Here is a 21,682-nt window from a genome sequence, read left to right on the forward strand (position 1 = left end):
AGTTACCTGCCCTTTCAAGCTTAACATCCTTATCATTTATCGCCCTCCAGGTTCCCTCGGAGAGTTCATCAATGAGCTTGATGCCTTGATAAGCTCCTTTCCTGAGGACGGCTCACCTCTCACAGTCCTGGGCGACTTTAACCTCCCCACGTCTACCTTTGACTCATTCCTCTCTGCCTCCTTCTTTCCACTCCTCTCCTCTTTTGACCTCACCCTCTCACCTTCCCCCCTACTCACAAGGCAGGCAATACGCTCGACCTCATCTTTACTAGATGCTGTTCTTCCACTAACCTCATTGCAACTCCCCTCCAAGTCTCCGACCACTACCTTGTATCCTTTTCCCTCTCGCTCTCATCCAACACTTCCCACACTGCCCCTACTCGGATGGTATCGCGCCGTCCCAACCTTCGCTCTCTCTCCCCGCTACTCTCTCCTCTTCCATCCTATCATCTCTTCCCTCTGCTCAAACCTTCTCCAACCTATCTCCTGATTCTGCCTCCTCAACCCTCCTCTCTTCCCTTTCTGCATCCTTTGACTCTCTATGTCCCCTATCCTCCAGGCCGGCTCGGTCCTCCTCTCCCGCTCCGTGGCTCGACGACTCATTGCGAGCTCACAGAACAGGGCTCCGGGCAGCCGAGCGGAAATGGAGGAAAACTCGCCTCCTGCGGACCTGGCATCCTTTCACTCCCTCCTCTCTACATTTTCCTCTGTCTCTGCTGCTAAAGCCACTTTCTACCACTCTAAATTCCAAGCATCTGCCTCTAACCCTAGGAAGCTCTTTGCCACCTTCTCCTCCCTCCTGAATCCTCCTCCCCCTCCCCCCTCCTCCCTCTCTGCAGATGACTTCGTCAACCATTTTGAAAAGAAGGTCGACGACATCCGATCCTCGTTTGCTAAGTCAAACGACACCGCTGGTTTTGCTCACACTGCCCTACCCTGTGCTCTGACCTCTCTCTCCAGATGAAATCTCGCTTCTTGTGACGGCCGGCCGCCCAACAACCTGCCCGCTTGACCCTATCCCCTCCTCTCTTCTCCAGACCATTTCCGGAGACCTTCTCCCTTACCTCACCTCGCTCATCAACTCATCCCTGACCGCTGGCTACGTCCCTTCCGTCTTCAAGAGAGCGAGAGTTGCACCCCTTCTGAAAAAACCTACACTCGATCCCTCCGATGTCAACAACTACAGACCAGTATCCCTTCTTTCTTTTCTCTCAAACTCTTGAACGTGCCGTCCTTGGCCAGCTCTCCCGCTATCTCTCTCAGAATGACCTTCTTGATCCAAATCAGTCAGGTTTCAAGACTAGTCATTCAACTGAGACTGCTCTTCTCTGTATCACGGAGGCGCTCCGCACTGCTAAAGCTAACTCTCTCTCCTCTGCTCTCATCCTTCTAGACCTATCGGCTGCCTTCGATAATGTGAACCATCAGATCCTCCTCTCCACCCTCTCCGAGTTGGGCATCTCCGGCGCGGCCCACGCTTGGATTGCGTCCTACCTGACAGGTCGCTCCTACCAGGTGGCGTGGCGAGAATCTGTCTCCTCGCCACGCGCTCTCACTACTGATGTCCCCCAGGGCTCTGTTCTAGGCCCTCTCCTATTCTCGCTATACACCAAGTCACTTGGCTCTGTCATAACCTCACATGGTCTCTCCTATCATTGCTATGCAGACGACACACAATTAATCTTCTCCTTTCCCCCTTCTGATGACCAGGTGGCGAATCGCATCTCTGCATGTCTGGCAGACATATCAGTGTGGATGACGGATCACCACCTCAAGCTGAACCTCGGCAAGACGGAGCTGCTCTTCCTCCCGGGGAAGGACTGCCCGTTCCATGATCTCGCCATCACGGTTGACAACTCCATTGTGTCCTCCTCCCAGAGCGCTAAGAACCTTGGCGTGATCCTGGACAACACCCTGTTGTTCTCAACTAACATCATGGCGGTGGCCCGTTCCTGTAGGTTCATGCTCTACAACATCCGCAGAGTACGACCCTGCCTCACACAGGAAGCGGCGCAGGTCCTAATCCAGGCACTTGTCATCTCCCGTCTGGATTACTGCAACTCGCTGTTGGCTGGGCTCCCTGCCTGTGCCATTAAACCCTTACAACTCATCCAGAACGCCGCAGCCCGTCTGGTGTTCAACCTTCCCAAGTTCTCTCAGGTCACCCCGCTCCTCCGCTCTCTCCACTGGCTTCCAGTTGAAGCTCGCATCCGCTACAAGACCATGGTGCTTGCCTACGGAGCTGTGAGGGGAACGGCACCGCAGTACCTCCAGGCTCTGATCAGGCCCTACACCCAAACAAGGGCACTGCGTTCATCCACCTCTGGCCTGCTCGCCTCCCTACCACTGAGGAAGTACAGTTCCTGCTCAGCCCAGTCAAAACTGTTCGCTGCTCTGGCCCCCCAATGGTGGAACAAACTCCCTCACGACGCCAGGACAGCGGAGTCAATCACCACCTTCCGGAGACACCTGAAACCCCACCTCTTCAAGGAATACCTAGGATAGGATAAGTAATCCTTCTCACCCCCCTTAAATGATTTAGATGCACTATTGTAAAGTGGCTGTTCCACTGGATGTCAGAAGGTGAATTCACCAATTTGTAAGTCGCTCTGGATAAGAGCGTCTGCTAAATGACTTAAATGTAAATGTATAACAGTCTCTCATTAGTATCTTATTCCTACTTTTTTGATGTTGAAAATATTTAATTGTTTTTCTTAATTTGTGTATTATAATTAGCTCATGTGCTTGTCTTCACGAGGAGGGGATACTATATAATGTTGTTGGGTCTGTAACCATGTTTGCCAGTGGCAGTCTCTTCCAAAAAGTTCAGTAAATTGACCCAAGTGATTCCAGTTGAAATTGTAAGGGTTGCTTTGTTTGCGCATTGTGCTGCTTGTGTGTTGGTACATTGTCATTAAAAGTGGATTCTCGTGATTGTATTTTCCTTCCTTTTTAGACCACATACAGTGAATTCGGAAAGTATTCAGAGCCTTCACTTTTTACACATTTTGTTACGTTACAGCCTTATTCTAAAATGTATTTAAAAAAACATGTTGCTCATCAATCTATAGACAGTACCCCATAATGATAAAGTGAAAACTTCTTTTTAGATATACCGTATTTACATAACAATTCAGACCCTTTTCTATGAGACTCGAAATTTAGCTCAAGTGCATTCTGTTTCCATTGATAATTTTTTAGATTCTTCTACAACTTGATTGGACATGATTTGGAAAGGCACACACCTGTCTATGTAAGGTCCCACAGTTGACAGTGCATGTCAGAGCAAAAACTAAGCCATGAGGTCGAAGGAATTGTCCGTATAGCTTCGAGACAGGATTGTGTCGAGGCACAGATCTGGGGAAGGGTATCAAAACATTTCTGCAGCTTTGAAGCTCCCCAAGAACACATTGGCCTTCATCATTCTTAAATAGAAGAATTTGGGAACCTCCAAGAGTTTTCCTAGAGCTGGCCGCCTGGCCAAACTGAGCAATTGGGGGAGAATTGCCTTGGTTAGGGAGGTGACCAAGAATGAGATGGTCACTCTGACAGAGCTCCAGAGTTCATCCGTGGAGATGTGAGAACCTTCCAGAAGGACAACCATCTCTGCAGCACTCCACCAATCAGGCTTTTATGGTAGAGTGGCCAGACGGAAGCCACATGACAGTCCACTTGGAGTTTGCCAAAAGGCACCTAAAGGACTCTCAGGCCATGAGAAACAAGATTTTCTGGTGTAATGAAACCATGATTGAACACTTTGGTCTGAATGCCAAGCATCACGTCTGGAGAAAAGCAGGCACCACTCATCACCTGGCCAATACAGCCCTACGGTGAAGCCACCACCCTATGGTGGTGGCAGCATCATGTTGTGGGGATGATTTTCAAGGGCAGGAACTGGGAGATTAGTCAGGATCGAGGGAAAGATGAACAGAGCACAGTAGAGAGATCCTTGAAGAAAACCTGCTCCAGAGCGCTCAGGACTTCAGACTGAGGCAACGGTTCACATTCCAATAGGAAAACAACCCTAAGCACACGGCCAAGACCGCACAGGAGTGGCTTTGGGACAAGTCTCTGAATGTCCTTGAGTGGCCCAGCCAGATCTTGGACTTGAACCAGATCTACAACAACCAACTTGACAAAGCTTGTACAATCTAGATGTGCAAAGCTCTTAGAGAGTTACCCAGAAAGACTCACAGCTGGAATCGCTGCCAAAGGTGACTCTAACATGTATTGAGTCGGGGGTGTGAATACTTACGTAAATGAGATATTTCTGTATTTAATTTACAATCAATTTGCAAACATAAAAAAAAACATGTATTCACTTTGTCATTATGGGGTATTGTGTGTAGATGGGTGAGAAAGGTGGAATAAGGGGTAGGATTACTTTTTGAAGCCAATGTATACTTTAACTGTCTGTTACTGTACATGCAATATGCTTTGTGAACTTCGCTGGACAGAGTTTGCTATCTGGTTTGTAATAAAACAAATGTGTGGTTGAATTCACTGGTTTCCCCAGTGATTTTACCCATGCACTGCTACTGCTAAAACTAAACTGAAACTAAATAACATAAATTGAAATAGTAATGTTTTTATCAAACAGAACATTTATAGAAACTCTAAAAGCAAACTGAAACTTAACTGAATTTCAAATAAAAATAAAAAAATGAATAGAATTAAAAACTAATAACTAACATAACCTTGGAAAAGAGGGAAGGAGTGGCAGAGACAGGAGGAGAGGAAGAAAGGGGAGAAGAGGATGAGGGGAGAATAGGAAGAAAGGTGAGGAGAGGAAGAGAGACAAAGAGAAGAAGAGGAAGAGAGAGGAGGAGAGGAAGGGAGGGGTGCAGGAATAGACATGAAGAGCTTATGTTTACATGATATCTCAGCATTTATATACACTCCACTTTACTAAGCTCTTTTCTGTTTGTCATGCTTATCTAACGTCCATTCACCAATAATTCAACATTCACTATTATTTCACCTACTTCTTTCACCTACTTCCTACTTCTTCTTTAATTCAGGATGCCTCCCCACAGAAGAGCAACGTCTTTGGTTAAATTAAATGACTTTGTTATACCACACCTTGAAGATGATTGCCTCTACAGCAGGGAACAAAAGAAACGTACACACTTCCATGCTATGTAACATGAAATAGAAACTTATACACCCTTTCATGGAAGTGTATGAGTTTCTTGTATAGCCTGTGTTCTATAGGCAAACAATTCAAGCCTATGATGGGAAGTTATGCTAATACAGAAGGAACTAAATGTCGCTCAAGTTATTCAAGTAAACAGGTGATACAGCAACCACAATGGGGAGAGTTCAAAGTCTAATGAGTGGCAGACACACCTCTTATGCATGACAGTCCCAAGTAAATGATTATCTGGAAATCCCAGGTAGAGTATAAACTTTACATAAGGCTCATCAACACACCCCTGACCAGCCGTATCACCTCTTACTGTACTACAAACAGCCTTCTCTCCTCTGTGAAGATGTCCAGCTCTGTAACAACCACCACTAACGGGGTGGTTGTCATCACCCATGTACACCCCACTGGCAACGGGATGGGGGTCGTGGGGGTCGCTTCTGCCCCTCACTGTTTGGGACAGACGGTTTCCTCAGTGCTGGGAAGTTTCCGGGCAGGGCAACCAAAAGCGCTGGGGGTAAGAATTTCTGTTATACATCATTTGAAAATGAATTAGAAGTTTTAAAAAAATACAATTTTAGTTGAAGGTACTGGAAGAAAAGAAAAATTAATTTCCTGCTTTGTACTTTGTTTTTCTCTCACAGACCGTACAGATCATGGTTGGTTTGATGATGCTGTTGACAGGAATCGTGATGGCTACAGGACCACAAGTAGACAATATTGGAGTAATCAGCAGAATATTTGTCTGGGGATCTATCATTGTGAGCTGTTCTGTCTAACAATCCTACCTTACATTTCCTGTCTCTCTTGATGCAAACAAAACATCCTAATAATTGAATAATGTCACAATTTGAAAAGAAATGCATTAAAAACAAATGTCAAAATATTTAAAAAAAATGTATGGTAATGCTTTATAACGAATGACTTAACGAATGACTTTTATCACTGTACATGTATTTGGCTAGGCCTATGCCATTTATACACTCCATTTGTATTGACTTCTATGGAAGTAATTAAACTTGAATTTGAACTTTGGTCATACTGTACACTACTTTTGTAGTGTACTGTGTAGAGAATAGGGTGCCATTTGGGACGCACACTTGTATAACAACTTCCTTGTTCCTTCTCAGTATGTCATTGCTGGCTCTCTAACTGTTGCTGCTGACAACAATATGAACACATGTCTGGTCAGTATCAACTCTTTTTTTCCCTCAATAAAGTTCAGGCTTTTGATTTGTAAAGTTCCACTCTATTTCAAAACAGAGAATCTACTTTATATATAGGCCCTCATTTTTCCGTTCAACCTGCTTGTTTTCCTCCCACAAACACAGTGGGGTGGGCACTGGCGATTCAACAACTGCAGATTGCACCTTTAATAAAGACATGTAATAATGATTGTCAACACACTGTATTCTATATTGTATTTCATTCTTCACAACCAATCATTCATCCCCGTGTCCTCTTTCTGCTCTCTTTCTGTCCCTTAGGTAAAAGGCTCCCTTGGAATGAATGTTGTTGCCATGGTTATTGCTCTTACTGGCACCATTCTGCATTCTTTGGACAGTGCTGGGATCTTCTTTTACAACTACTACTGTGACTATCCAGACTATCCTTCTTACTACCCTCCATCCTATGTCTGCCAACAGTATTGGGTATATACCAAATGCTTATTCCTTTGGTCAGGAGATATTTGTAAATCGGTAAAGGGGGATTTATCATCTATAATTGTATTGCTAGACATACTGTTGAATGTGTTTTATTTGTTTAAATTATACACCATCTGTAGCATATGTGACATCTCCAACATGCAAGCAATAGTGAATTAGATGCTATTGAGTTAATTTATACTTCTTGTTAGCCCACGCTGAAACAGGAGTCAAAGTTTAATTGTACATAATTGCTCTCGTCATTCGCCTGCAGAGCTGTCTGCCAGTGCTGCCGTTCCAACCCTGAGGTGAGTCTATGGACATTTCTGTCAAAATGTGGTACAAGATTTAAACCGAAATCTAGCTCCGAATACAGTGTGGTCCCGAAATTATTGACACCCTTGATAAAAAATGAGCAAAAATGACTGTATAAAATAAATCGTTCAATACTGAGCTACATTGTATGCAACCAAAATGTATACTAATACAATTGCTTAGAGAAAGAGATTTTGCCTAACAAGTGTTTTTTTCAAAATGTATGGGTCAAAATTAATGACACCCCTGTTTTCAATAACTCACTGTGTAAGGATAACAGCACTTACACTATTTCTAAAATGTTTTATCATTTGGAGACCAAACTGCGAGGGATCTTAGACCATTCCTCTGTACAGAATCCTTCCAGATCATTGATATCCTTTGTCTGCGCTTATGGTATGGGGTTCTCTAAATAGCTCTATGTTCATGTCATCTGACCAAATCACAGTGTCCAATCCAAGTGCCAATGTTGTTTAGTAAACTCCAGGCATTGGTTGGGTGACATGAAAATAGCTTTGGCCACGCACACCAGTTTGGCATCGAAATGAGAATGCACAGAAAATAACCCCATATCTACCATAAAATATGGTGGTGGGTATTTGATGTTATGGGGTTAATTTTCTTCCACTGGTCCTAGGCCCCTTGTTAAGGTCAATGGCATCATGAACTTTAGCCAGTGTAGGAGCCAATTTGGGTGCATCTTATATTATGGTGTTATTTGGGCAAATACACTCCCGACCACTAGGGGACAATAGAACCAATGGTGTGTATAACCCCTGGTTGACTGACAGGGGGCACTGCATTGAAGCCACCGAGCACAGCCATCTTGGCACTCCTGCTCCAGTGTGCGGACGTGGGAGAGCTCACGGTTCTTACTTTTGTTATGACAATTTGCTGCCAACACAGCGGCCGTGAGCTCAAACCTAGGAAGGATTTCTGATTCATGGGAGCAACTCTCTCTTTTCCCAACATGAATGAAAGATGTACAGTTCCAGTTTGAGAAGTTTTTCAGAATCATTGAATAGAAAAGTATGGTCCATCCCATTGAGTATTTCACCACACCCTCATATGCCATGTCTTTAAATATGCGTATAGATGGATTAAAAGTAAACTTACATTGTAAAACTTCTGGCTACCAACTTTCTAACCATCTATAACTTTTTGACTTTATAGCACTCCGAGAAGACATGAATTATTGAGTCTTTGCTAGTTGTACACTTAAGTCCTGAACAGTCATTCTTAAAATTACTTTTTATCTCATGGTAACTGCCAGGAAGTTTGAAAATACAGGCTGAGTGAGAGGGAGCTTATATTCTTGAGCTCGCCTTGACTGACAGCTTTTTGAAACTCCTATGTCAAGTAAATTGGATTCAGTGAGCAGTTTTGCAGTAAAATAATCTCAAGCAAATTTGGTGATACTCAAAGCAACTCAAACAACATTGAAATTGCATCAAAGATAACATTGTTTTTATACGTCTTCCGTTTAGCATGTCTCTTGTGATGCGGTTCACAGCAGCATTGGTGGATGTGTTGATTAGTTATGTTCCAACACTCCCTTCGTCTTGTGTCAATATCAGTTCTTCTTAAATCTTCATCTAAAAGTTTTGTATTTTTATTACCTATCATACTCTATGTGAATCCTTTTCTGAGTCAAATAGGATTCCCTCAACATTTCTTTGATGTCCAAAAGATTTCGGATAGAAATTTAGTGTATAGAACTTTTCAATTGCATGTATTTGAAAACATCTACATTAGTCAGTCTAAAATTGCTTTTTAATTCTGTAATGGAAATCATTTTATTTCCTATGTCTTTAGTTTTCCATGGGGCCAATTTATCAGTGAGCTCTGAAAAGCTATCCAAAGATTGTTCCATAGGGTTGTGTTTTTAGGGAGTGATATTGGTTCTTTTAGTATGCATTTCATTTTCTTCAATATTGTTAGTGTTCTTAACTATAAAATTGTTAATGTTCTTCTTTATCCTTTGAAAATAGACTTGTGAAAGATTCTGAGGATTAACATGCACAACTTCAATATGTGCCCATTGTTCTTCTTTAGTGCACTTAACAATACGTTGCAAGTAAAAGCCTTGTGTGGCGAGTTGATACAATTCCAAGTCTGGAAGGTTAAAACAACCCTCAGACTTTGACATCTTCCAAACTTTCCTTTTTATTCTACGAGTTTTATTTACCCATAAATTCTGTCATGGTAAGTATACTTTTTTAAAGAATGTCTTCGGTGGGGTAATTGGTATTACCGAGAATACATATAAAAACAAAGAAATTGTTATTTGGCCACAAACTCAACATTTTGCAATGTCTATCTCAGTCTCCGGATTTAAAATCCATTGAAAACATGTGGGTTGAATTGAATAGGGCCTTCCATAAATGCAGACTAAGGATCTCGAAGGATTCTGTTTGAAGGAGTTGTCTTTGTGACATAATGTCTAGATGCTTTTTATAGTGGAGATCAAGTTTATAAATTGCTTGGCTGGGCTGATGAGACAGTGGATTGCACAGATGGAACAGAGTAAATAGGCATTTTAACAGCATAGATTTAGCCAGTGGTAACTTGTGGAATAGACAAGCTGGAATGCAGTTTTAACCAATCAGCATTCAAGATTAGACCCACCCGTTGTATAATTCACAGCAGCACTTACAGTTGACCAGGGCAGAAATTTGACTGACTTCTTGGAAAGGTGGCATCCTGACCGTGCCACGTTGAAAGTCACTGAGCTCTTCAGTAAGGCCAGTCTACTGCCAATGGTTGTTTATGGAGATTGCATGACCGTGTGCTCGATTTTATACACTTGTCAGCAACGGGTGTGTCTGAAATAGCTGAATCAACTAATTTGAAGGGGTGTCCACATACTTTTGTCTATATAGTGTTTGTTCTGCAACTGTAAGAGCGTTGAGCAGTTATGACACCTGTATATTTGATAAGCAATTTATATAAAATGGACCTAAAATGTACATGTCTGTCTTTTTGCAAGTGTTCGTCATTGGGAATCAAATACCGGTACCTCATGCCTGCATGACTCCAAGCAACGCACCTTTCCCTCCTCAGAACAACTACGAGGTATGACATATTTGGAGGTTGATTTGCAGGGTTCCATATAAAATATGCTGCTCAATATCTCAAATTAAAATTTAGAATATCTCAACAGTGTCCGAGTTACTCTGGAGTAATTTAAAAAAAAACTTCCACTGCAAAAACTTTCATTCAAAAATGTGCAATCAAAACGTTGGTCACTGTGTAAAACTATGTGGGGCTGTGCATGCGAACATTCGAAAAATGTTAGTTTTAAGCATCTGCCAAATAAAATCATTGACGTAGTTGCACGTGATCAAAGGCTACATGTGAGCTGTTCCCATCACATAACCTGGTACATTTAGCTCTATGCTAAACTCACCAGGTGGTCGTGATTATATCCAGTTGAAATTCCATATAAGATCATTAAAATCGTCAACGTAGTTAGAAGCGATAGAACCAGTGGTGTGTTTAACTCCTGGTTGACTGACAGGAGGCACCGTATTCACACCACCGGGCAAAGCCATCTTGACACTCCTGCTCCAATGTAAAAAAAGATTTTGGAAGCTAAAGAAATGCATTTATTAATGTCAACATTAGTTTTTGACACGTTTATTATATTAGACACCTTAATGCATACTTTCAAATATTATATTTTGTGAGCTAAAAATAAACATTTGTAAATATATAAACATTTTCCTTAAAGTATTTTTTTTTGATTACTAATGTTACTGTCCCCCCTACAACAACACATGTGTAATTTTGTCCTTGAAACATTTAATTGAAATACTGTATAATCCCATTAATTTGTATGGAGGACTGCTCCTAATGAAGAGTGCCAATACCGCTGATCAGTGGTGTGAAAGCTCTGTGGCCAATACAATACACCAGCAATCCAGGGTTTATATACATCATTGTATAGAACACTTTTCCAACACCTTAACAGTCAAATGGCACCATCTGCTAATCAAAGCTAATAAAAAGCACAAATTTTCAATTGAACGATTAATTCTGGGGATTTTTGTCATTTGCGACTATCATTTTTACCTAACCTTAGCTCATGAGAATCCAAGCCCATCCAGCCATAGGTTTCTAATTTGAACAATTGACCACAGCATGGCCAACAGGTTAAACTTTCCAGATACCCTGTCTAACCGTTAATAATCACTGCATGCAAAACTGTTTTGGAAACCTCTGAAATTCTATTTACATATCACCCCAAAATGATTTTACAAATACAAAAGACACACTTACTCTGCGCCGCTTTAACACAGATTCCCACTGAGGTGTTTCGCATTGCACTTCCTGCGCTAATGGAAACTCAGAAGGAAACAAAGAAACGCGTTGGTTCAAAGCTTCAGGGTAAACTCCAAGGCATTTTTTACTCAAATACTTATAGTAAGTTGAACTCAAAAGTCAATGTAAAGTCATTATTATTTAAATATTGATGTGGTACTCACTCAAAACGAAATGAGAAGTAACACCAACTCGATTTTTTAAGTTCTTAACTTTTTCCCCAGCATGCTCCACTGCAGGTAGATTTTTTGGGAATTGTGTTATATAGCAGTTTTTTTCTTCTAATTTATTTAGGCAAGTCAGTTAAGAACAAATTCATATTTACAATGACTGCCTAGGAACAATGGGTTAACTACCTTGTTTAGAGGCAGAACCACAGATTTTTTTAAGCTGTCAATTTAGGGATTCGATCTAAAAACATTAGTGTTACTGGCCCAACGCTCTAACCACGAGGCTACCTGCCGCACCAACGCATGTACATTTAGTGATTAATTGATTCAACTTATGATACACAAAGATAAATAACATACATTTTTCGAAACTAATCCAATCATTTAGTTAGATTTTTTGCTCCCATTACTGAAATGTTTATTCTAGTTTATTAAATGGCTTAGGTTGACTCCTCACACTGTTCCTAACCCTGGTAGTCATTATGAATTCAGGTTGGGGGTGAATCAAACGTTAAACTGCTGGATAGCATAACTCTGGCTGGATTCCATTAATAATTACACATCACATTGCAAATCAGCATAATGTGACTAGCAGGTAGGGTTATAAAAATTTCCCAGATTTTCCAGAAATCTCAGTTGTAAGATTCCTGGAAATCCTTCAGCCAGGATCTGGAAATTTTGTTAAAGTTACTGGAATTTTGCAACCTTACTTGCAGGCCTGATGTGGCCTTTAAGCCATTTGTTTCAGGACACTGAAATAGGGTAAAGTTTGGCCTCAAAATAAGGCCTTATGAGATTTATAATGTGTTTTCATTCAGTTTAATTATAATGATAACATTTGCATAGGAACTCACTTGGTGAAGGGTTACCAGGACACATACTCAGAGCATGTGCTGACCGGCTGGCAAGTGTCTTGAATGACATTTTCAAACTCTCCCTGACCACCATAGTCCCTGTGCCCAAGAAGGCCAAGCTAACCTGTCTAAATGACATTCATATATGTAGCCATGAAATGCATTGAAAGGCTGGTCATGGATCACATCAACACCATCATCCCAGACACCCTGGACCCACTCCAATTCGCATACCGCCCCAAAAGATCCCCAGATGACATAATCTCTTTTGGACTCCACACTGCCCTCTCCAACCTGGACAAAAGGAACACCTACAGTACCAGTCAAAAGTTTGGACACACCTACTCATTCAAGGATTTTTCATTATTTTTTACTATTTTCTACATAGTGAAGACATCAAAACTATGAAATAGCACACATGGAATCATGTAGTAACCAAAAAAGTGTTTTAAAAAATCCAAATACATTTCAGATTCTTTGAATTAGCCACCCCTTGCCTTAATGAAAGCTTTACACACTCTTGGCATTCTCTCAACCATCTTCACCTGGAAAGCTTTTCCAACAGTAGGAGTTCCCACATATTCTAAGCACTTGTTGGCTGCTTTTCTTTCCCTCTGCGGTACAACTCATCCCAAATCATCTCAATTGGGTTGAGGTCAGGTGGTTTGGATGCCAGGTCATCTGATGCTGCACTCCATCACTCTCCTTCTTGGTCAAATAGCCCTTACACAGCTGTGTGTTTTGGGTCATTGTCCTGTTGAAAAACAAATGATAGTCCCACTAAGCACAAACCAGATGGAATGGCGTATCGCTGCACAATGCTGTGTTAGCCATCCTTTTTAAGTGTGCCTTGAATTACAAATAAATCACAGACCATGTAACCAGCAAAGCACCCCCACACCATCCCACCTTCTCCTCTATGCTTCATGGTGGGAACCGCATATGCAGAATTCATCCATTCATCTACTCTGTGTCTCTTAAAGACTACAACCAAAAATCTCAAATTTGAACTCATTAGATCAAAGGACACATTTCCACCAGTCTAATGTCCATTGCTCTTGTTTCTTGGCCCAAGCAAGTCCCTTATTATTATTGATGTCCTTCAGTAGTGGTTTCTTTGCAGCAATTCAACCATGAAGGCCTGATTCACGCAGTCTCCTCTGAACAGTTGATGTTGAGATGTGTCAGTTACTTGAACTCTGTAAAGCATTTATTTGGGCTGCAATTTCTCATTGGGAAATGTCAGAATAATAGCAGAGAATGATTTATTTCAGTTTTTATTTATTTCACCATTCCCAGTTGGTCAGAAGTTTACATACACTCCATTAGTATTTGGTAGCATTGCCTTTAAATTTACTTGGGTCAAACGTTTTGGGTAGCCTTCCACAAGCTTCCCACAATAAGTTGGGTGAATTTTGGCCCATTCCTCCTGACAGAGCTGGTGTAACTGAGTCAGGTTTGTAGGCCTCTAGCTCGCACACACTTTTTCAGTTCTGCCCACAGATTTTCTATGGGATTGAGGTCAGGGCTTTGTGATGGCCACTCCAATACCTTGACTTTGTTGTCCTTAAGCCATTTTTGTTATGTACTTGAGTGAAGACCCAAAAGCGGTTTAACAGAAACAGAGTTCTTTTAATGAAAAAACAGGAATGGCATAGATCCTCTTCCGACGTTGTCAATGGCACAATAGAATACCCGCAGAGAGGGTGACAAATGAAACATAAAGTCCCTCTGATGAATAGCTGGGTAGCGGCGACAGGCTGCAGGTCGCTCTGGGTCGGTGCGGGTCACAGAGGAACGGTGGTAGCTGATCACACGTAGCATATGATGAACTGGACACGGTGCAAACAAAAGATAGTTAGTAGTGTACAGGATGCACCTGCCAGGCAGACTCCGACAGGATAGGACTAGGAGGAAGCAAACGAGACGATAGCTTGCTTCTGGCATGAGAAACACAAACGAGAATCTGACACCGAAAGTAGCAGGAACAGAGAGAGAAATAGAGACCTAATCAGAGGGAAAAAAGGGAACAGGTGGGGAAAGGGTGAACGAGCTAGTTAGGGCAGATGAGGAACAGCTGGAGAAGGAGAGAAAGAGAAGGTAACCTAATAAGACCAGCAGAGAGAGACAGAGTGAAGAGAAAGGACAGGAATAGACATAATAAGACATGACAATTTTGCCACAACTTTGGAAGTGTGCTTGGGGTCATTGTCCATTTGGAAGACCCATTTGCGACAAACCTTTAACTTCCTGACTGATATCTTGAGATGTTGCTTCAATATATCCACATAATTTTCTTCCCTCATGATGCCACCTATTTTGTGAAGTGCACCAGTCCCACTTGCAGCAAAGCACTCCCAAAACATGATGTTCTTCAGCTTGCAAGCTTCCCCCATTTTCCTCCAAACATAAGGATGGTCATTATATCCAAACAGTTCTATTTTTGTTTCATCAGACGAGAGGACATTTCTCCAAAAAGTACAATCTTTGTCCGAATGTGCAGTTGCAAACTGTAGTCTGGATTTTTTATGACGGTTTTGGAGCTGTTTAAAGCACAGTCAACTTAGTGTATGTAAACTTCTGACCCACTGGAATTGTGATACAGTGAATTAATTATAAGTGAAATAATCTGTTTAAACCATTGTTGGAAAAATTACTTGTGTCATGCACAAAGTAGATGTGCTAACCAACTTGCCAAAACTATAGTTTGTTAACAAGAAATTTGTGGAGTGTTTGAAAAATGGGTTTTAATGACTCCAACCTAGGTGTATGTAAACTTCCAACTTCAACTGTACATTCCTCTCCACATTGATCTGTTACTGGTACTCCCTGTATTTAGCTCCATTATTGTGTATTTGTTGTATTTTTTTATTGTAATTTTTAAACTCTGCACCATTGGGAAGGGCTCGTAAGCAAGCATTTCAAGGGGTACAGTTGTATTCATTTCAAGGGGTACAGTTGTATTCAGTGCGTATGTCGTGGAGAATCGTTTCAAAATACACTGCTCAAAAAAATAAAGGGAACACTAAAATAACACATCCTAGATCTGAATGAATGAAATATTCTTATTAAATACTTTTTCTTTACATAGTTGAATGTGCTGACAACAAAACCACACAAAAATTATCAATGGAAATCAAATTTATCAACCCATGGAGGTCTGGATTTGGAGTCACACTCAAAACTAAAGTAGAAACCACATTACAGGCTGATCCAACTTTGATGTAATATCCTTAAAACAAGTCAAAATGAGGCTCAGTAGTGTGTGTGGCCTCCACATGCCTGTATGACCTCCCTACAATGCCTGGGCATGCTCCTGATGAGGTGGCGGATGGTCTCCTGAGGGATCTCCTCCCAGACCTGGACTAAAGCATCCGCCAACTCCTGGACAGTCTGTGGTGCAACATGGCGTTGGTGGATGGAATGGAGCGAGACATGATGTCCCAGATGTGCTCAATTGGATTCAGGTCTGGGGAACGGGCGGGCCAGTCCATAGCATCAATGCCTTCCTCTTGCAGGAACTACTGACACCCTCCAGCCACATGAGGTCTAGCATTGTCTTGCATTAGGAGGAACTCAGGGCCAACCGCACCAGCATATGGTCTCACAAGGGGTCTGAGGATCTCATCTCGGTACCTAATGGCAGTCAGGCTACCTCTGGCGAGCACATGGAGGGATGTGCAGCCCCCCAAAGAAATGCCACCCCACACCATGACTGACCCACCGCCAAACTGGAGGATGTTGCAGGCAGCAGAACGTTCTCCATGGCGTCTCCGTCTCCGACTCCGTCTCATGCTACCAACTAGAGTGAAAGCACCGCCAGCATTCAAAAGTGACCAAAACATCAGCCAGGAAGCATAGGAACTGAGAAGTGGTCTGCAGAACCACTCCTTTATTGGGGGTGTCTTGCTAATTGCCTATAATTTCCACCTGTTGTCTATTCCATTTGCACAACAGCATGTGAAATGTATTGTCAATCAATGTTGCTTCCTAAGTCGACAGTTTGATTTCACAGAAGTGTGATTGACTTGGAGTTACATTGTGTTGTTTAAGTGTTCCCTTTATTTTTTTTGGCAGTGTATAAACTTACAAGAACTTGTGAATTCAATACAGGCTTTTTATACAAACATATCAGAAGCCTAGATGGTCCACGGAACACACACTTTCCCAGAGCACTGGCTCTGTATTTATACACACACAGCATATGAGTCCATTCCACATGTTAATGAAGTTACTTCCCTCAGGTCATCTGACACCATTATCTCTCAGTCCAGGCTTCCTGCTTGTTCATGCCCAATAACACCTGTATCCGCTCTTGATTAGATTACAATGGTGGTAGGACCCTCTCGTGTCCTAAAATTAATATACAGTGCCTTGCGAAAGTATTCGGCCCCCTTGAACTTTGCGACCTTTTGCCACATTTCAAGCTTCAAACATAAAGATATAAAACTGTATTTTTTTGTGAAGAATCAACAACAAGTGGGACACAATCATGAAGTGGAACAACATTTATTGGATATTTCAAACTTTTTTAACAAATCAAAAACTGAAAAATTGGGCGTGCAAAATTATTCAGCCCCTTTACTTTCAGTGCAGCAAACTCTCTCCAGAAGTTCAGTGAGGATCTCTGAATGATCCAATGTTGACCTAAATGACTAATGATGATAAATACAATCCACCTGTGTGTAGTCAAGTCTCTGTATAAATGCACCTGCACTGTGATAGTCTCAGAGATCCGTTAAAAGTGCATAGAGCATCATGAAGAACAAGGAACACACCAGGCAGGTCCGAGATACTGTTGTGAAGAAGTTTAAAGCCGGATTTGGATACAAAAGAATTTCCCAAGCTTTAAACATCCCAAGGAGCACTGTGCAAGCGATAATATTGAAATGGAAGGAGTATCAGACCACTGCAAATCTACCAAGACCTGGCCGTCCCTCTAAACTTTCAGCTCATACAAGGAGAAGACTGATCAGAGATGCAGCCAAGAGGCCCATGATCGCTCTGGATGAACTGCAGAGATCTACAGCTGAGGTGGGAGACTCTGTCCATAGGACAACAATCAGTCGAATATTGCACAAATCTGGCCTTTATGGAAGAGTGGCAAAAAGAAAGCCATTTCTTAAAGCTATCCATAAAAAGTGTTGTTTAAAGTTTGCCACAAGCCACCTGGGAGACACCAAACATGTGGAAGAAGGTGCTCTGGTCAGATGAAACCAAAATTGAACTTTTTGGCAACAATGCAAAACGTTATGTTTGGAGTAAAAGCAACACAGCTCATCACCCTGAACACACCATACCCACTGTCAAACATGGTGGTGGTAGCATCATGGTTTGGGCCTGCTTTTCTTCAGCAGGGACAGGGAAGATGGTTAACATTGATGGAAAGATGGATGGAGCCAAATACAGGACCATTCTGGAAGAAAACCTGATGGAGTCTGCAAAAGACCTGAGACTGGGACGGAGATTTGTCTTCCAACATGACAATGATCCAAAACATAAAGCAAAATCTACAATGGAATGGTTCAAAAATAAACATATCCAGGTGTTAGAATGGCCAAGTCAAAGTCCAGACCTGAATCCAATCGAGAATCTGTGGAAAGAACTGAAAACTGCTGTTCACAAATGCTCTCCATCCAACCTCACTGAGCTCGAGCTGGTTTGCAAGGAGGAATGGGAAAAAAAATTGAGTCTCTCGATGTGCAAAACTGATAGAGACATACCCCAAGCGACTTACAGCTGTAATCGCAGCAAAAGGTGGCGCTACAAAGTATTAACTTAAGGGGGCTGAATAATTTTGCACGCCCAATTTTTCAGTTTTTGATTTATTAAAAAGGTTTGAAATATCCAATAAATGTCGTTCCACTTCATGATTGTGTCCCACTTGTTGTTGATTCTTCACAAAAAAATACAGTTTTATATCTTTATGTTTGAAGCCTGAAATGTGGCAAAAGGTCGCAAAGTTCAAGGGGGCCGAATACTTTCGCAAGGCACTGTATGTTTGTTCCTCTCTATCTAATCTTTATAATGGTATCCTGATCTTTCCATAATAGATCATGTATCTCCTCCTCTTTGCCCTAAGCCCTTATATGTACCGTTTGCTCCCACAAATGTGACAAATAAAATGAGATTTGTTCATTCACTATAGCTTAGCGTTCAACACCATAGTGCACTCCAAGCTCATTACTAAGCTCAGGTCCCTGGGACTGAACACCACCCAGGTGGTAAGGGTAGGGAACAACACATCCGCCATGCTTACACTCAACACGGGGGCCCCTCAGGGGTGTGTGCTTTGTCCCCTCCTGTACTCACTTTTCACCCATAACTGCATGGCCACGCATGACTCCAACACCATCATCAAGTTTGTGCCAGGTCACTGACCTTCTTCTTATAGGCTGTTTCATTGTTGTCGGTGATCAGGCCTTCCACTGCTGTGTCGTCAGCAAACTTGATAATGGTGACCTCTATACCAGGCGCTGGTAGAAGAAGGCCCTTAACATAATCCAGACTGCATCCCAAGTCATAAACTGTTTTCTCTGTTACTGCACGGCAAGTGGTTTGAATGCACCAAGTCTGGAACCAACAGGACCCTGAAGGGCATCAACTCCCAAGCCATAAGACTGCTAAATAGTTAGTCCAGTTAGCTTTTTGGTTATCTGCATTGACCCCCTTTTGCACAAACTTTTTTGACTCATCACATACGCTGCTGATATTGATTATTATCTATCGTGTTGCCGAGTCACTTCACCCCTACCTATATGCACATATCTACCTCAATTACCTCATAACCCTGCACATCGACTCTGTACTGGTACCCCTCATATTTAGCCATGTTATCGTTACTCATTGTGTATTTATTCCTCATTTTATAATTTTTCTCTCTGCATTGTTGGGAATGCCCCGTAAATAAGCATTTCACTGTTAGTCTACACTTAAAGGAAGCATGTAACAAAACATATTTGATTTGATTCTGTCCCTAACTATAAAAATACAAATAAATAATATATAACTATATATATATATATAAAAACAAACAATAAAATAAAACAATCTGAAAACAAACTGAAGCTGAACTGAAAAAAAAAAAAACTGATATCACTTAAAAACTATATAATAACAAGGATGTGATGATCATGCAATATTGACACTACAGGTTCAACCTAGTAAGTAAATACTGATCTTTTTTGTTAACATCTCTCTATTGTAGAATTTCTATCATAGGCTTCAACCCAAATGGCATCTTAATCCCTATATAGTGCACTACTTTAGGGTGCAGTCTTTGGTCAAAGGTAGAGCACTAAGTATAGGGAATAGGGTGCTATTTGGGACATATCTGTCCTATTATGTACTGTGTTGTTTCTACAGACTGTGATCTACCCAAAGGGTCCAGAGGGAGACGATATGGGAACCGGGTTTCAACAGAAACCACTGCCTCCACAAAACACTGCTTTCATCCCTTGAGAATTGGGCTTCTGTGAATACATTGCTCTTTTTCTTGTTAAAATTGTGTTTTCTAGGGCTATTTTTCTGATCCAAGCCAGGCAATGGTTGGCACCACATCACTGATCTGAATCATTTGATAGCGTAATGTACTGTAATGTTTCAGTATAATGTTTAGGTTACTATATGGTTGATTTTTTTTAAACTTCATGTTTTTGTCATTTCTCTCTTTTTTTATTGATATAAGTTAATTAGAATTTATTATATAAAAGTATAGTACATTTATCAACTAACATCAGCCACTGCTACATTACATTATATGATATTGAGGCATCACTTTCTTTTAATAACATGCAAATACATATTTAACTTAATGTCTTCAAACAAGTCTTGACTTAAACATTCAAAAACTGACAGAAAAAAACGTGAGTCACTTTTATCTTTCATACAACGTAATTAATGACATTCATATTTTGGGTCTGAAAACATCCTGATAAGGAGGGAGTGGTGCTTGGATGTTTACATTGGGCATTGGCCTATATCCTTTCTATATTGAGTATGTGCAACATTAAACATCATGAACAGTCAAAATCATGTTTCATTAAATTTTATGATTTTTTTAAAAATAAACCATATGATGACCAAATGATTGTTACTTCTACAGTGCCACATTTGTGGGTTTTAAAGCATGAACTGTTTGTTTCAAGTCCTGCCACAACATCTCAATTGGGATTTGGTCTGGATTTTGACTAGGCCATTGCAAAACTTAAAATGTGTTGCTTTTTAACCATTTTCATGTACTTGATTGTGTGTTTAGGATCATTGTCTTGCTGCATGACCCAGCTGCGCTTCAGCTTCAGCTCACAGATGGATGGTCTGACATTCTCCTGTAAAATTCTCTGATACAGTGCAGAATTCATGGTTCTTTCTATTACAGTTTTTTTCGATTGCTAAACGACAGTGGGCACAACTGGAGTCACATGTGCAAAACTCTAACTACAGTCTGCACTACCAACAGTCACCTGAGCTAAACAGTTCACATCACCTGCAAAACTCATTCCAAGCAACACAACTCTTAACACATGGCTCAAAACACACTCAGTGCAGCCAAACACTATGCACAACCCTCACTGAGATAACACACACTGTCACTCAGAACACACTGAGAGTAAAAACACTGGCATCAAACACCAATACAGAAAATACAAACTGTTCATCTTTACAGTTAGAACAATTTCAGTGACTTCATACAAATGTAATATTTTCATCAAAGAAAAGTGGCATTCTTTCACATGATTTATTACATTTTTTAGAACATAACAATTCTTTAAGGTAAATGAAAATTAGCAGTTTGCCTCAATAGTCTGTAGTAATTTACGGAATTACAGTAATGAGAAAAAAAAGGTAGAAACTAAAAGTACATACTGTAATTCGAACAAATAATTGAGGGGCTAATCCTGCCTCTCTCTAGCATCAGGCCACAGGTTTTCTTCAGCATCACATCTAATGTTTTCTCTTGCCATGCACCTGGGGAAGAACCTTCTGGAGTGCCTTATCCATCCCTGGCAGTCCTCTGGACTCGTGTCCTCACACCCGGCACGCATGGCTTCCAAAAGAGACATTTGGTCATGTGGGTGGTGACCAAACACTTTCCACCTCCAGGCAGAGAAAAACTCCTCTATTGGATTGAGGAAGGGTGAATATGTAGGCAGGTACAAAACCATAAATCTGTGATGTGCTGCAAACCAATCTGTGACAGCTGCAGAGTGGTGAAAAGCAACGTTATCG

The 21,682-nt window shown here is 41.4% G+C and overlaps 1 protein-coding gene across 1 annotated transcript; it reads left to right on the forward strand.

The window, feature by feature from the left end:
* The first annotated feature begins 5,426 nt into the window (after window positions 1-5,426).
* Window positions 5,427-20,540, forward strand: LOC135553900 (membrane-spanning 4-domains subfamily A member 4A-like). Its single transcript, XM_064985825.1, has 7 exons — window positions 5,427-5,663; window positions 5,791-5,907; window positions 6,277-6,333; window positions 6,634-6,798; window positions 7,067-7,100; window positions 10,097-10,182; window positions 19,820-20,540. The coding sequence occupies exons 1-5, from the start codon at window positions 5,493-5,495 to the stop codon at window positions 7,097-7,099; spliced, it is 543 nt and encodes a 180-aa protein (XP_064841897.1). The 5' UTR covers window positions 5,427-5,492; the 3' UTR covers window position 7,100; window positions 10,097-10,182; window positions 19,820-20,540.
* Window positions 20,541-21,682: the final 1,142 nt, after the last annotated feature.

Source organism: Oncorhynchus masou, chromosome 14 (genome assembly GCF_036934945.1).
Source record: "Oncorhynchus masou masou isolate Uvic2021 chromosome 14, UVic_Omas_1.1, whole genome shotgun sequence".
NCBI classification, from domain to species: Eukaryota; Metazoa; Chordata; class Actinopteri; order Salmoniformes; family Salmonidae; genus Oncorhynchus; species Oncorhynchus masou.

Excerpts from the sequence above, each read along its gene's own strand:
- LOC135553900 (XM_064985825.1), top strand. The coding sequence starts at position 5,493 with ATGTCCAGCTCTGTAACAACCACCACTAACGGGGTGGTTGTCATCACC. Across the intron at positions 5,664-5,790 it reads GGCAACCAAAAGCGCTGGGG|ACCGTACAGATCATGGTTGG; the intron begins GTAAGAATTTCT and ends TTTCTCTCACAG. Across the intron at positions 6,334-6,633 it reads ACAATATGAACACATGTCTG|GTAAAAGGCTCCCTTGGAAT; the intron begins GTCAGTATCAAC and ends TCTGTCCCTTAG.